Source organism: Lytechinus variegatus, chromosome 4 (genome assembly GCF_018143015.1).
Source record: "Lytechinus variegatus isolate NC3 chromosome 4, Lvar_3.0, whole genome shotgun sequence".
Taxonomy (NCBI): domain Eukaryota; kingdom Metazoa; phylum Echinodermata; class Echinoidea; order Temnopleuroida; family Toxopneustidae; genus Lytechinus; species Lytechinus variegatus.
Window position 1 is genome coordinate 6,075,579 of NC_054743.1, and position 16,645 is coordinate 6,092,223.

At 34.0% G+C, this 16,645-nt stretch overlaps 2 protein-coding genes across 4 annotated transcripts in view; both read left to right on the plus strand.

Annotated features, from left to right (window-relative positions):
• Window positions 1-3,286: 3,286 nt before the first annotated feature.
• LOC121413248 (profilin-4-like) lies at window positions 3,287-13,025 on the plus strand. Of its 3 annotated transcripts, XR_005969722.1 has the most exons (6): window positions 3,287-3,576; window positions 6,201-6,329; window positions 7,404-7,538; window positions 8,412-8,517; window positions 10,204-12,680; window positions 12,722-13,025. XR_005969722.1 is itself a non-coding variant. In XM_041605998.1 (5 exons), the coding sequence occupies exons 1-5, from the start codon at window positions 3,364-3,366 to the stop codon at window positions 10,230-10,232; spliced, it is 612 nt and encodes a 203-aa protein (XP_041461932.1). In that variant the 5' UTR covers window positions 3,287-3,363; the 3' UTR covers window positions 10,233-13,025. The 3 variants fall into 3 exon arrangements, 2 of the variants coding, with proteins under 2 accessions (XP_041461932.1, XP_041461933.1); XM_041605998.1 differs by having other exon boundaries at window positions 10,204-13,025; XM_041605999.1 differs by lacking the exon at window positions 3,287-3,576 and adding an exon at window positions 5,163-5,506 and having other exon boundaries at window positions 10,204-13,025.
• A 1,626-nt stretch (window positions 13,026-14,651) lies between these two features.
• Window positions 14,652-16,645, plus strand: part of LOC121412444 (acetylcholine receptor subunit delta-like) — a 10,982-nt gene continuing 8,988 nt past the window's right edge. The window contains exons 1-2 of the mRNA XM_041605254.1: window positions 14,652-14,715; window positions 16,443-16,600. Of these exons, the coding sequence (XP_041461188.1) occupies window positions 14,652-14,715; window positions 16,443-16,600 (222 nt within the window). The remainder of the gene's footprint in view (window positions 14,716-16,442; window positions 16,601-16,645) is intronic.

Consider the following 16,645-nt stretch of genomic DNA (forward strand, 5'->3'; position numbering starts at 1 on the left):
CTTCGTTCAAACTTGTTACTCCTTGACTCCGTCTTTCTATGTATGTTGGCAGCGCAAGATGGCGGCCGGCCACCTGTCTTCTTGCAAAGCTGCGCCACTACATAAGACTTAATAATAATGTTAATGATGATAATAATTTCATAACTTCATTTATTCATTTTGTGCTTAGCTGCTTGCTTTCTTTACTTGTAGGTAAAGTGCTTTCGTTATTCAGTCATTATTCAAGTGTGATTCCATCTCTAGCCCTTGTACAGAACTCCAATCTATATTAAGACTGAAATGACCCTCCTTGGGCCTGTTGCATAAAACTCTTTACCTGAGAAAACTCTGGTAAAAACTGAAAACTAAGGTTAGTCTGATTTCTGCCATTGACTTTAACACATGGCAAAAACTAAGGTAAAAACAACCCGAGTTTTCTCAGGTAAAAAGTTTTATGCAACGGGCCCCTTATCTCTCCTTTGATTCTCAAAGATGTGAAGAAGACAATTTACATTGCCTCCATTGACACAGTGTTGAGTCAACTTAAGATGACAATGAAATGCTTTTAGCAGATGGATGGTTCAAGCAATTATTTAAACTTTTCATGAGACAAATAATGATTTTCACCAGCTACTGTTATAAGCAACTACACATCTGTTGATCTCATTTGATTAATCGATGAAAATCACTGACAATAGAGATGTTCTCAGTATAATGATGAATTCTGAAAAACAACACAGGATCTCAGTTTGCCTTTGTTACAAACTACTGCACATGAAAAGAAGAAACTTTTTTATATTAAACAGCATTAAAACAGGACTTATGTGACAATGATTCTTAGACATGGTAAAAGCTTAGATCAAACAAGCAAATATTACAATTGTGCATCTTAGGAAACACCAATCATTAGCCTATAGTTGCGTCAAATGAAACACAGTGATCTAGAGACTTCAATTTAATTCAAGTTTATTTTGCTCTCTGCATAAAAATGAACACAAATGTGGTAAAATACATAGAAACAAAGTTTACATAACATCGAAGACAAAAACCATTGAGAGGGAAGCAGCCAAAAAGGAAATGAATATCCTTATAAAAAGGCCTACCCAACTTACTTTAAAAAGAATAATAATTATTGACAATATCAAAAGTACAAAAGACAATTAGGAGACAATACAAAGGCATAGATACACAAATGGTAAGATTTAGATTATACATACATGTATATGAAATATTTACAAACAGGTTTAATTATCAAATATAAAGTTTCTGAAGTTTGAAAATATTAAATCAACAAGATGTGTTCAAATTAACCGGCAAAGAATTCCAAAGTAGTGGGCCATGAAAGAAAATAGATTTATGAGAAAGGCAAGTTCTTATTTTAGGAAAGTGGAAGTTTGCAGCATTTCTAGTAGGGTATTCATGAATATTATAATTTGATTTAAAACAGTTCAAGAAAAAAAAGAAGGTAAAAGTCCTTTAGAACATACATGTAGATACATAAAAAGTCCCATTTCATACTTTTGTACATATCATAAATATTTAAAATTTTATAAGTGAATGAAAAATAGGATAAGAATGGGCGTAAAAAAAACAAACATGCCATAATTTTGTCAATTATATTTTTACTTCATGTACATTATGATTAAACATTGAGCAATATCAATGTCTATGAGATCTGTTTTTTTTTAATGCTTTGTATTTTTACATGAAGGGCTGCTTCATATGCTGTATTTCTATTTATTTGTTTGAATTTGTTTATTTGGGGAAGGAGCTGGTGCCAATTAGTTTTATTACAAGTGTCAAATGCTCAGAATGCACCCTCTACTGAATATTAAAAGCGGAATTGCTCAAAAAAAATTGTCAAAAATAAAGATTCACTTTATTTTATCATGTGAGGTACATGTAGGTAACATTACAGGTATAATGTATTGAATATTATCTGGGACATGGGGGTAGATCCCCTATTTTTTATACATGTATACAAGGGGTCTATAGCACCAAATGGTATTGATTTATAATCAAAATGATCTTTACTTTGTTGTATCTTCAGTAGTGTTATGTTTTGCAATTAAAGGGGAATGAAACCTTTGCAACAAATAGGCTTGTGTAGAAACAGAAAAATCACAGAATAAGAATAAAGAAAGTTTGAGAAAAATCTGACAAATAGTGAGAAAGTTATGAGCATTTGAATATTGCAATCACTAATGCTATGGAGATCCTCACATTGGCAATGCGACAAGGATGTGTGATGTCACTGATGAACAACTTTCCCTTTGGTGGACTATAAAATACCCTAAAAATAGTATTTTTGCTTTTTCTTCTGATGATAAAAACTCTTTGTCCATGATGTATTCTTAAAAAATATGTATTTCATGCTCTCATGTAGAAAGAACACATGATTTAGGGATAGATGTGATAAAAGAGGCAATTCAAGTGAAATATATACTAAAGTAATGGGGAGAGTTGTTCACAAGTGACATCACACATCTTTGTCGCATTGCCAATTTGCTATCTCCATAGCATTAGTGATCGCAATATTCAAATGCTCATAACTTTCTCATTATTTGTATGATTTTTCTTAAACTTTCCTTGATCTGTTTCTTTGATTTTTCTGTTTTCACACAAGCTGTCTTGTTCCAATGGTTTCATTTTCCTTTAATTTGGGATGTTCTGCTGTTTGTTTGACCTACTAAAACTGCCCCAACCCAAATGATTATCTTCTTGTTATTAAGTTAAGAGTTGAAATGGTCAGTGTTCCATGAAACACAAGTATAGGGCAAAGCAGAATCCTTCATCTGTATGTAAGTCCCAAACGTAAAAGTAATTTTTGTTCACAATAGATGTGAGTTATAGCCTGTGGTTATTATTAGGAGCATTACAATGGGTACAACAAATCTGGTAGGAATAAAGCCCTAGGGTTCTGTGTAGGATAAAGGTTTAGAGGGAGGGGGTATAAGGATTAGTCAGAGATCTTTGAGATGATCTGTAAGGCAAAAAATCCTGATTAAACTTTCTTCCAATTCTCCTTGAAATCTATTTCATTTTGTCCTTCAATTGTCTCATTTTAAGAGTAAATGCATTTGTTCCCAAGGATTGAGACCTATCAGAAAGGAATGCATGCATACATGTATCTCTAAATTGTATTATATCCCTAGGCAAAGACTTCATCAAGAATTATTGTTTGGTAGTACCGGCATAGAGAAATTTATTGTAAATAAGCACTCTCGCTAGAGAGAAAACTTTAAGATCTCATTTTGCAAATGGATTTTGATAAATTAGTTCTTGGAGCATTTTGTCTCCACAAACAAGAATTCAATCTGATGTCAGCATTGAGCGATGTACATGGCCTTAATATAGAGCTCTACCATGTGCCTAAATTGCTAGATGTTCATGTATGCAGGATTTTTGAAAAGGAAGCATTTTGGAAATTCATGCATTTTTTACTGGAATGTTGTGCCATACACGCGAGTTCTGATTCAAAGAGTTGAGGTGAAACTTGTTTTGAAACAAGGAATTATAATGTCTATGGAGCGTGATAAAGGAGAAGACGTGATACCTGAACACCCAGATCTTAAATGGCTTGATTCTTCATTACCGGTAATATAATTGTGATATACCGTGTGAGTCAACAAAAGACTTGAAACTTCACAAATCCCCAATTAAAAAGTATGTGCTCCCAAATTATTTGATACCATGTTTATGTGGTATGTGGTAACGCTTAGATAACCAGAAGGTATTTTTAGCAGTGATGTAAATTTTGATTTGTGCCAAATTAATTCATGAATGCAATAGTGAAGCCAGATGTCGATGACTAGGATGGCATTAAAATCCATTTCAAAACCCCTTTTCAGTAAATTTACATTATAACTGTTTGATTTAGTATCAATTCTCAAGTATAATTTCATTGAAAATGGATTAACAAGTAATAATAATTAGAAAAAAAAAGAAGGAGAGGAACGATTTTAAAGCACACGTCAAAGAAAAGAAAGAAAATCATAAAAGGCCTAATGAGTTGGCAGTAATCTGACTGGTTGCCATTAATATCCAACAAACAACGTTTAATAACTCGTGAAGGATTATGACACCATTGGCATCTGGATTCATTCATTGCAGTCATGCCTTTATTGTAATAGTGTATTAAAAGTTGAATTTACATCACTGCAAAGAATACCTGCATGTACTGATTCTCCAAGCATGAAGACATACCACATGAATATGGTATCAAATTATTTGGGAGAAGATATTCTTTCCACCCATATATTAATTACGTGTTCACAGCAAAGTTTTTCCTTAAATTGGGGATTTGTGAGGATTTATTTACTCTAGTTTGTTTCAAATTTATTCACCTATGAAAACATATTTGTTTGCAAATTTCAAGCACAATTTTTTTTTCTTTTAAAACATGTTCAATAAACACACAACAAAAAATGGGAAAGGATGCAATCCAAAATCGTATTGGCTTATCCCTATTAAAAGGAAATTAAATGTGATTTTAAGCGTCAAAGTTGACCGGGAAGGGGGGTCAAAGCAATCCATGTTTTATTAAGAAAAAAAATGAAAAAGTGTTTTTAAATTATGAAATTCTTAATAAATACTGTGGTCTCACACACAATTTATACTTAACATTTATATATTATTTGCATTTGTGTCATTATATGATACCAACAGTCTTATATAAAATTTAATTTAAAATTTTGGTTCCTATAACAGTACTTAAGTGTGTAAAATCTACCAAATGACTTTATTTTAGATTATAATTTCATATACATGTATGTATTATTCATCACAAAATTATACCAATCTCTATCTCTTGATTTTCATTCTTTAAATGTTCATGGAATGCTTGAATGTTAATGGAATGCTTGTACCTTAGCTTGTACTCAAAATGTATCTAGTATTCTAGTTTCAAAAATAGAAGAAAAAAGTGTATCTTTTGAGTAGGCCTAGTATGTTGCACAGAGCTGATAAACTAAATTTCAAATTAATAATGTTTGATCATTCAATTCTTATAATAATTCTTTGAAATGGCAAATATGGATGAAGGAAAGAGGAAACAGTAAATGTTCAAAGTCTTTATTGGATTAAAAACATTTCCCACTTGAAGCTCTTTGATAAATATAAAGCTTTATTTCTCTTTGATGCAGCTTGTCAAACCTTGTCAATAGAGTGTGCTCTTTCACTCAATAGACCTTTAGAAATCAATTCTGCATTGATGTTACTTTGAACAGTGAGTGCTAGTAGAACAACCCACACAATGACCTATTGAACTGTGCTATCTCCATGCAACACCAAACAATTGAACGCTCCCTTGTAATTCTATAGCCCCAAAGCTTTTGTACGTCACTGTATCGTGCATACCAAGCCTGTGGCTGATATGGCTTGAATGTATTCTCTTGGCTAGTTGGGGGTAATCTAAAAGAGAAACATGGTGGATAAAAAATCTTATGATCAGTTGGATAAGATTGAAGAATTAGTGAAGCTTGTCATTAATCATGTGGACCCAGACGTACCTCATAGACCTGCGCAGGTATATGCTTGTAAATCTGTATGTTTGTTGTATCCTTGGTTTGTGTACACTGTACACTCATTGAACGTATTTGAGGTTGTGTGTGAACATTCCATTTTATACTGCTTTGTATTGTAGGAATGTTCATGCTCATGTATGTACAGTAATTGCCATTAAACAGTGTACAGTGCTTGAGAATTCACGTTCAGCAACATAATTCAAGCTATTAAATGCGCATGTATTATTCATACATGACTGGAGTTTATTTAGGCTACATTCTTCTTCCCTTAAAAATTATTTGCTTCAGCAGTGCAGAATAATTGATATCAATTATAATATTTCATGAAATGCATAGTATGTAATGAACTCAAATTTGATGATAACATTTACTGTACATCTACATGTATACATGTATATACTTTATATTTGACCTTCCTCTCTTTTTTCCCATTGTCATTGCTTTATGATCATATTTTCTTGAAAACTTTCTCTTATGTTTACATTTTTTATGCTCATCCTCATTATACTGAAACAGTTTGATCCCCTCTTTTTATCCAGATCTATGTTTTATTCATTATTTGATTCATATACATGTATGTCAGGACATTTTTATGATTTTAAAATTGACTAAATTGCTAAGAAAAGTACAATGAATAGGAAATCGATACTGAAATGAATATTAATTCCCTCCCTCCCCCCCCTGTCTCCTCTACAGGATCGTGTTAAGATGAATCAGCTACAGAGTCTCCTTCATGATGCATTGATAGCTACAGGTCATGTTGAGAACTGTGCTATCATTAGAAGAAAAGATATCTCCCTCAGAGCAAGCTCAGCTGGATTCACAGTATGTCATACTTTCTTTCTTTCATCTTTTTACTTCTTAATTCTTTATGGGTATATTGATTATCAAACATACTTGTCAATGTTGAAACAGTGGTTCAATTATATTGATCTACATTTTTACATGCATTTGAGTTTTTTTTTTTAAACTGTTTCATATCAACGACAATGGGTATTCCTCACCAGTCAGCTATTCCCAGGACATACATGTGTAATTTAAAGAAAAATATATATTTATACCAGACGTCCAAGTTGAGTTGAGGGAGAGTGAAAATACTATCATTTTCAATAATGTATGGAAGTAATAACATACATGTACAAATATCACTTTTACATAACATTTAAGTATGAATATACAAATATAATCATGATACATTGATAATTGTATGAAATAAAATGAATGAAAGAAAAGGGTGTCCCAAAATAAGCCTCAAAGGCTTGATAAAGGGGAAACCACAAATAAAGCAAAAGAAGATGATTCACAAATAAAGCAGAGCACCATAATGTGTAGCCAAGAAAAGCTATGGAGTTAATTTTTTCATTATGAAAAGGTGATTTTCGGATTTTATAAATAAGCTTTTTATCACCATTCTGGCCCAAATTCACAAAGGTGGTTTTGAAAACCCACGGTTGAGTCCATGGCTTATGCAGATTTCCTGTGTAAATTACGCTGTGCGTATCTGGCGCGTGTATAAAAAATTCCAATGCTGATGCGCGCTTTTGTCTCAGTGCGCTAAATTGACGCCTGTTACCATGGTAAAATACACTATTTTATTCATGAGTCCACTGTTTAAAAAGTGGAGTCATTAATAAAAACAGTGGACTCGTGAATAAAATAGCGTATCTAACCATGATAATAGGCGTCAATTTGGCGCTCCGACAAGAGCGTGCATCAGCATTGGAATTTTTTATACACGCGCCAGGTACCCACTATAAATACGTGTAAGTGTAATTTATACAGGAAATGTGCATAAACCATGGACTCAACCTATTTCAAAACCACCTTTGTGAATTCGGACCTCTGTGTTTTGTCTTTATGTGCTTTACTAACTACCTTATTTCATTCATATTCCCATAGCTTACTGGAGATGAGATGCAGAAGATGATAGATGCATTCAAAGACCCTCCCAGAACCAGATTAGAAGGCCTATACTTCCATAATAGACTATACAAGTGTGTCAGGGCAGACAAGAACTCCATCTATGCTAAATGTGTAAGTTTAGACAAAACAGAAAACTGTTTTAAAGGGATATCCAGTACATAAATAAGTAATGTAGGAATATACTCTGTTTTTGTAATAGACAAATATACTTTTAAAATGGTTAGTTATTAATAGGTCATCCCTTTTTACATGTGTAGGCAAGGACTTGTTGTCAACACTTTTCACTTCTTATTTATCACCCCACCCCTTGTTTATTTTTTATTATAAAACTTTAATAGCACAGTTCTGTAGATAGTAAAGCTGTGCTATAATTTGGTTAATGTATATATGTAGTGCTAATCTGTATGAAGTGATATGAGTGGTTCATAATCGACATGTATCTTTGTTGCATGATAGCTACATGTAGTGTAAGAAAACTCTATTCATTCAATAGTATTGAATTTGATGTGATCACTCAAATGCTAACTCTCAAATGGATATGTTATTTTCTTTAGAATATATACCATGTCTTTACTTCTCGTTAACATATTATCTTTTGATTGCCATCTTGAGGAAACTACAAGCATTTGTATGAAATAAATTCGTTGATGACTTTGTATAAAGAGGTCACTTTAGTATCCACTTGGCCTACTGAATCTCAGGTCTGATATACTACCATGCCTATTTACATAAATTTGCACAATAGGCAAATGAAAATTTCTTAACAGTTCATCTTATCATAAAGACTACTCCTGTTAGACCAAGTGGATACTAGATGCAAAGCATTGATGGAAAATAAGACAAAATTGAAAATGTTCTTAGATAACATTTAGACCAAATGGTTTAATATTAGATGAGTTGTAGACACACTAGGATTGGACTACATGTAATGTATGTGGCAATTTATCGTGTTATTTAATTCTGTTTATTTATTTTTTTTTACAGGACAAAGATGGTATCGTGCTAGTGAAGACCGCCACTCTAGTTATCATGGGAACATACTCGGACAATATGTTTCCAAGTGTGTGTGTGGAAGCCATTGAAAAACTAGGTGAGTTCACACTGCTTCACTTATTCATAAGTTAATAATGATTATCTTTAATCACTATGTAAGTTGTATCAAGCATTCTGATTTTGATAAACTTTTGTTTCCTAGAATATTGATTGCTAGATAAGGTCATGTCATTTCTTGTTAGCGTCTGTTTGGAAAAAAAATTGCATTTGGAAAATATATATAATAGTGGAATACAGTCAGACCGCAGGTCCCTATGCTAATGAGCAAAAAAGGCCAGATTCATCCAAATCATCTCGTGGCTGAATCCTCCTCCTTGCAAAATCTTGTGATTCGTGAGATTTTCTTTCTCTAAGAATTTACCTGTTTTAATCTCAAGTTAAATGAAATATTATTGCACCATCAGATTGAGTAAAAGTTACTCTTTCATATTGGTCAATTATTTTGTTAAATAAGTAAATTTCTGGCCTGAAAATGTGCCTCAAAACTGAATTTTCTTCCTCTGTTTTCTTTTGCAAATTGTGCAAAACTTTTTGTTTTGAGCCTCAATGATATTTATATCACCATAAAGCTGAACTTCTGCACTTTCTCACAATGCCACTCTTGATATGCGGCACCTTTTAATCGGGTCAAGATCACACTTTTCCCACCAAGGTACAAGACAAGATTTCTGACATTTTGTACTTGCATGAAATCCAGAGTTCTGATTGGCTGGATAAGGTTCACAGAACAACAGGCACGGGGTATTTGAGGAGATTACCACATGGGAAGTGTGACCTTCCCACGAACCCAGGCACTGGGACCATTGGAATTTGCCATTGTGTGGTCTCTTTGACCAATCAGAGTGCAGTATTCTTGTTTTCAAGCTGCTTTATGTACTTGGCAAATGAAAAGTGTGATCTTGACCCGATTAAACCAATTCTTATTTTGAAACCTATATCATTTCAAAGCATACATATTCAGCTTTATCATGATATAAAAATCATTTGGGCTCAAACAAAAATAAAGTGTGAAAATAGCAGCTTTTGTCAGGGGAAAATATTTATTTTGCAGCATATTTTAGATCAAAATTTGAACCTATATTACAAAATCTTTGAATAAATCCAAACACATGACCTGAAAGAATGATTTTTCTTCTTTACAATGGTACCAAAGTCATGAATTTCGATGCACAATTAGAGCAGCAATGATCGAATGAAAAGAGGTGTTTTGGTCCGCATCAAGCTCATTAAATATGCAAAACATCTCAAGTCATGAATATCACTTGGATGAAAGAAGCCACTTTCTTGGGACCTGCAGTCTGACTGAATATATTAGTCTAAACTTTTACCTTATGATTGCATGAAGTGTGAGTTTTGGGGGACAATACTTACGATAGCATCTTGATCTATCACAAACAATCATTAATATTGGGATATATTTCATTCAGCAACTTATTCAGGTACAATGTACATGCAGTGGGGAAGTATTATGGACCTATTATTTATATTACTTTTGGGGAAAGTGAGAGTAAGAGTTCTGGAAATAACTTTTAACATACTGTCGAGGTAGGTATTTGGTCCTGAAAAGAACTTCTCAAACTCTACATTTATTCATGATGTGAGGTGAGTAGGAATGTTCATCATGGCTGTGGCATACATGTATATATTGACTGTAATACATTACAATCAGAATTCCTGTTTCTTTGATACCTTTATCTTTTCCTTATTTCCCCCCATACCATAGCATCATACTTCATAGAGAAGAGCAAATGAAAGACTGCTGGTTCTGAAGATTCAATGTCTCATTCCAGACAACAGAGGGAGCACTCACTCTATCAATGAAGATATCAATGCCTGCCGTTCAAGATATCTTTATGGCATTCACAGGTGGCTCTCTCTCTATGATGCACTTTTCATGAGGATATAAGATTTCTTAAAAATGAAAGTCAAATAAGGTGAAAAAGTGGCAAATGAGAATGGGAAAAGTTTGTCCTTTTCCAAAAAAGGTAAAACCCTTTCTTTGCATGCATGGGTCGGCTGGGCCCAAGATATTCTAATTCCGTCCAAGATTTTGTATCACAATCCCATGCGAGGGAAATTTAGGAATAACATGTACAGATAAATATGCCTCAGTCTCTTTTGACCAAATGCATGTAGATTAGTTGTATGCAGGTAATTTCATGCTTTGCATGTTACGGGTCTGTTGTAGAGAGAGAGTTGTGTCTGAACACAAATTATCTGAAATCTTTGTTTCCAGGTTCAAAACTATTGCTTTTGATTTTTAGTAGTTGTGTGTTTTTTATTATAACTCTTTCTGCAACGAACTGAAGGGGGGGTCACAAAAAGATATAAGTATCACTAATGGAGCGTTGGAAGAAGCTTGCGATAAATTGCGTGTCTGTTTTCAGTCCCTCAAAAATCAATCATAAGTTTTGAAATTAATTGCAAATTTGAGATTAATTGCTTCTTGAAACAAGCAGATAACTACAGTTAACATTGGTCTATGAATTGTATAATTGGAACAGAATATTCGTAATTGATTGCAAATATTTTATTGCAACACCCTCTTAGAGTCATGAATAAATGCCTAGTTTCGTGCACTATAAAATGCATGACTGCATTGGTCAGATCATGGCGAGATGACGCGCAGTACTGCGTATCAATAAGATTGCGCGTTGCTTATATCGTATACATGTCGGCATTTAAGTACGGCTCTAGGTCTTACTTATCTTTGTGAACCACCCCCCAGTCTGGAAATTTCTTCCAATTTAGCTGATTACTTGATATATAGGTCTACTTAGACAAACTTACATGTTACTGTACATGAAATGTACTTACGTGTTTATGTGTTAAAGAAAAACAGCAGCTGAATTTATCCAGTCATCTCCTATTTGTTCCAAAGATTTGTCACCTTGACAGTCATTTTAATTAGGTTTGTAGAGGAATTTCATGTTGTACAATGAGCTTAAGCATGGTTTTCAAATATTTAATTTCATTTTTATTGAAAGTTTGAGATATGAGAAGTTCTGCAAAAAGATATTATTGAACCTTAAGATTTTTTAGGGAAGTCATATTGATTGTCATGCTTGAGTATACCTATTTCAAATTTTCAGTTATAACCATTGAAATACTTGCATGTGAATTCTGTTTTCTGTTGTGAAGTTATCAGATGATATGACCAAAATTTTTGTAAATGGAGTATTGGAGACAGAACAGACCACAAATGATGACTATGGTTTCCTTAATACCAATTCACATTTTTATGTTTTAAAGGGTTTGGAATGGCCTTGTACTGATTGTAGGTTTCATTTATGAACCTCTTTTGCTTCAAAATTATATTAAAATGTTTTTTTGTGTGTGTTTTTTTTATTCAAAATTGAAACTGTCAAACATTCCATATCAAGAATTATAGCTCTTTACTCTATATTTCGGAGCTATTTTATTTCAGCTTCACAACAATTCAGGAGAATAACGTTTGCTTAGAGTTCCTGTGTCTCGTTAGTTACATGTGTAGAGATTAACATCAAGTATCATCGGACTTTATAGAGCTCCAAATAATTTACTAGAAAACTCCATAGAGACTGCTTCATGGAGAAGTACAGTTCTAGACTTTTTTCTAGTGTAAGAAGTGTACATGTAAGAAGTTCATTATGTTAAATGTTCTTTGGAAATTAGAAGTGCAATATTGATGTAATGATTATTGGAGATTGATGCTTGCATTGTACATTATACAATGAAAGTTTTTCTTTCATTTTACCTTGTCTTAACCACCCCCCCCCCTTCCTTGCTCCCCTCCACCTGTTTCTTTCTCCATCCTGACCCCTCATCTTCCACTTGTCAGCTTCCCTTCCTTCACTCTGGTTTCATGTCATTTTCCTAGGATATTGTTTGAAAAAAAAAATAATAGGGAAATACATGTTTAATAGAAAGGGGCTCACTTTCCTTTGGAAGATAAGCCACAATGTATCTCCATAAAACAGTTCTATTAACCTTGTGATCTTGAGAATGTGTTTTTAAAAGAATAACAAGCCTTGGTCCTTCTACAAAAGAGGCCTGTAGTCATCTTCAGTGGTTCAGAGTGGAGAGTATTTCATGGGTCAAATAGTGATTTACTTGACCAATTTACTCGGAGCCAATAAGATGCAAGGACTTCAGTAGCTTAACAACAGTCAGTAAAAATCACTGATAATTTGTTTTTGTGAAATGCTCCCAGGATGAGAGGTAAGATAATTTGTTTTTGTGAAATACTCCCAGGATGAGAGGTAATATCAGGCTTGTGAAATCTCTGAAGCATTTCAGGTTATTAATAGTTTGTGATTTTTGCTGACTATTGTTATAAGCTATTGAAATCCTTGCGTCTGATTGGCTGAGGGCAAATTTTCCAGAGACAATCACTGACAAGTTGCTTTGGTGACACATCATTTGCTCTGGTCTTAACATCTCAAAGGGTACATGGTTCTGAAATTACCCATCATTATGTAACTGCATGCCAGACCAAAAATTGCTCAAAAATGTGGTTTTGTGTACAAAGTCAATGCAAATTGTGTTATCAAAGGTATGATTTTTTTTCAGTTTTACTGGTCTAAAATGTATTCATTTTATGCTTTTTTTTATTCAAGAAGAGTCCCCAACAAATTTGATTGAAAAATACAATAATAAAAAAATGTCAAAAAACAAAAAAATACATAAGAAATTGCAAAAAACAATATAATACATAAGAAAATGAGTTGATATCACAATTTTTTTCATGTGCACTTGCTAAGAACACCACAAAGAGTTTTATATAAAAAATTAGTACATTTGGAGCTTTTTTTAGGGAGTTAGAGGGAAAAGTATGATTTCGCATACTACTGCATAAATCAGCATAATCACTTAATAGCGATTCGCATGAAAAAATTACTATACACTTTTGTAGATTATGTCCCAGGCAATACACGTACCATTTTTTGGCGCAGTCGACGGCCAAGATCTCAGGGGGGCCTGGGAGGCCCCCCCCCCCCCCCAGCTGTATGAACTCCCAAAATACCCCGGCCTAGATAGGGTTAAGTTTGAAGGAAGGAATGCTTATAGTTGATACCTTGTCTTTGTACTGATGGGTTTTTTTTTCAAAATTATTTTCAAGAAGATCTTGATGTATATATTTTTCACGTGTGTTATTATTCTGTCATGTTGATAGTATTGTATTAAAGAGAATTTAAAATATAAAATCTGAAAAAAATGCCTTATTGTTTAAACATGTAGTGCTTCACTTTGTCATGATAAATATTAGTGTTAGGGGGACCTCTCTGCCTTTTCATTTAAATTGAATTTATAAACTTATGAATTTGCTGGAAGTGGGAGAGAAGAAGAAATAGGGAGTAGAGGGGGGGGGGGGGGTGAGATATGAGTTGGAGTAGACTTTGGGGCAGATGTATACAGAAAATTATAAGTCAACATTTTAGTCTCACAATCAATTACAAGTCTTCTAATTAGTTGCAATTGAGTATAGATAAGTATCTTCCAACAAAGAAATACACATGAAATATTCTACCAAGGAGTTGCCAGCACCTTAGTTTTACCAAGAGTGTTGTAAAATGTTATCTATGAGTATTATATTATTTGATGAATAGATTTTCATACAAATGACTGGTTCCGGAAACTACTTAACACAGCCTTTTGAGAAAAGCCCCCCGGTTTGCCCGAAAGGGTGCGTTAATTTGAATCCCCTCCAACGCAACCTTTCGAGAAAGCCCCCCCTGTTTTCGCGAAAGTGTGGGGCCATCCCCGCTCCGCGAACGCAGACGATCGTCATAAGCCCAAATTTTGCCTCTTCTGACAAGAATTGCCAGGTAATTGTTGTAATTTTTCTCTCTGAAGGACCCCACGAACGATTTTTTTCTACTGCGGTTTCTGATATATTGTGCTTATTTTGTGACTGTATGTCACATTTTTGTCCAAATTCTCACGTTTTCCTGTCGTTTTACTTACCTACTATCAACGAGTAACAAGCCACCTCTATTAATAAAACATTAAAGTGTCACTCAGCTCTAACATCCGCGGCGCCTTTTCGTAAAAGTCATCGCACCACCGATACAAGAATCATCATTCCTCGTTAGGTCTGTGATCACTTTCATCATTTTCATCTTCGCCACTAATCAACGAGGAGCATTCGTTTGAAGCTCCCATGCGTGTATGTGATTGGTGTATATCATAATGCTGAACATGCTGAGGCTTGCCATTGGTATTTTATCTTTGATCATACTACACGGGGTTTGTGGTAAGTAGCTGCTTCATTGATTAAATAATATTTCCGATATCTTTCTCAATCATTTTCAGGGGGAGATACAGGTCCGCGAAATCATGAGGGAGGGGCACCGCACCGGCCAGGGGCTGCCACAAGCAAACAACGTACAAACCGTGAAAGATACCACAAATTATGAGTTTTTGCATGTTCAGATCCCCCCCCCCCCCCTCCTCCCTAGATGAGGAGAAAGGACGAGATAGGAAGAAAGAGGGGGAGCTAGAGAGATAAAGAACTTAAAGTTTGGCCATGATCGATTCTTATATACTTTCTTTAGAATGACTGATATTCGCAGGGCAGAGGCCGCGGAACGGTTTTCAAAGTGGGGGGGGGGCTGACCATGCTAAAAATCACAATCATATGGTCATTTTTACATTTTTGTACACGGTTTTTTAAAAAGAGTGGGGGGCTGAAGCCCCCAACCCCGGTTCCGCGGCCCATGCATGGTATTAGCTTTAAGGAGTGCCGTGATATAAGAAAAATATGCGAGAAAGGGAATATTTTATTTCCTTCCTCTCCTTCCTCAAAGATTATCCTTGTTTGTTTTTATTTCATTTTATTATTTACTTTCCACCCTATTTGTAAAAGCCGTTTTCCCCTATTAATTTCCGATGATATATGAACTGATTGGCTCAAAATCTTATGCGTTTGTTTCATTTTAATCATGGTTATATTTTGTTTACCTTGAACAGATTCAAATTAATGCGCCATGGTGGATACACTGAACTTATCACCATTAACACGATCAGTCATTTCCGCATTTTACAAAAGTAACCGAATATTCCAATTTTAGATAATGTATTGCGCGTACTCCACCATAGCATTGTCAACGGCATTTTGTGCAAAGTTCATTCTCAATTATTCTTAAATGCAAGTTCAATTTAAAAGCAAGCCGTTTTGAAAAGGGTGCAAATCACATGAAAAGGGTCGGCTTTGACAGGCCATGTTTATTCCGACTTCCTACTCCACTATATTTTTCTTTTCATTTCATTTACATTTCTATACAGTGCATTTCAACAAAAGGTTTACACTTTGAAAAAGCCCTGGGAAATAAAGAATATTCAACATGTGGGTTATTTTTTTCACATATATTCTTGGTTTGGGCAAGGAAACAAGTTAAAAAAGGCAAAAGATATCTTCAAATCAATTTTACTAGCTAAATTCCACGTGTTATTCATGATTAAGGTCTACTTTTATTCATAAATTAACTACTTCAAAGTTCTGCGCAAATCATTTTCACCAACTTTTCAAGTAAGTAGTGCTCACTCAAGCGGAAATATTTTTCGACTGTTATATTGTCATTTGCTTTATTGGATCTGTACCAATGTTAAAATGTGAAAAAATCTCCAAGATATTACAAATGTATAATTTTACAGGATGTTTTTTTTAAGTGTAAACTTTTTTTGATACGCACTGTATATTACTTATATTGTTATTTAAATTCTTTTACTCTTTGTTTCCTGCATCATAATTATCCTTGTACGTGTGTTTGTATATTTCTAAAGGATGTCAAATAAATGAATTGAATTGCAATTTAAATTCACTTAATATATATTGATTTGTTTTACATCTGTTATTAAGCAATAACAAGCATTAATAATCTGGTTATTTGTAAGAAGAGCATGTACATAATTTTCACATAGTTTAAGACGATCATTCGATGTAATTTAAAGCTTTTATTATTTCTGATTTATTTGTTTTAGATGCCTGGAGGAGTAATAGAACTAGCAGGGGTGACCAAGGGCGCCTTATACATTATCTTCTGGACACTGGATATGACGTCAGAGTAATGCCCTTTGTTGAAGATGGTGGACCCGTTCTCTTCAACCTGTCTCTATTTCTCGTCGCGATATCAGATCTTGTAAATGACACATTTTATTTTATACAATTCCACATTGACAGACAA

Bases quoted from the DNA above. Each gene is read 5' to 3' on its own strand.
- LOC121413248 (XM_041605998.1), top strand. From the start codon at position 3,364: ATGTTCATGTATGCAGGATTTTTGAAAAGGAAGCATTTTGGAAATTCA. The intron at 3,577-6,200 runs GTAATATAATTG...TCTCCTCTACAG, and splicing joins GGCTTGATTCTTCATTACCG to GATCGTGTTAAGATGAATCA. The intron at 8,518-10,203 runs GTGAGTTCACAC...CCCATACCATAG, and splicing joins GGAAGCCATTGAAAAACTAG to CATCATACTTCATAGAGAAG.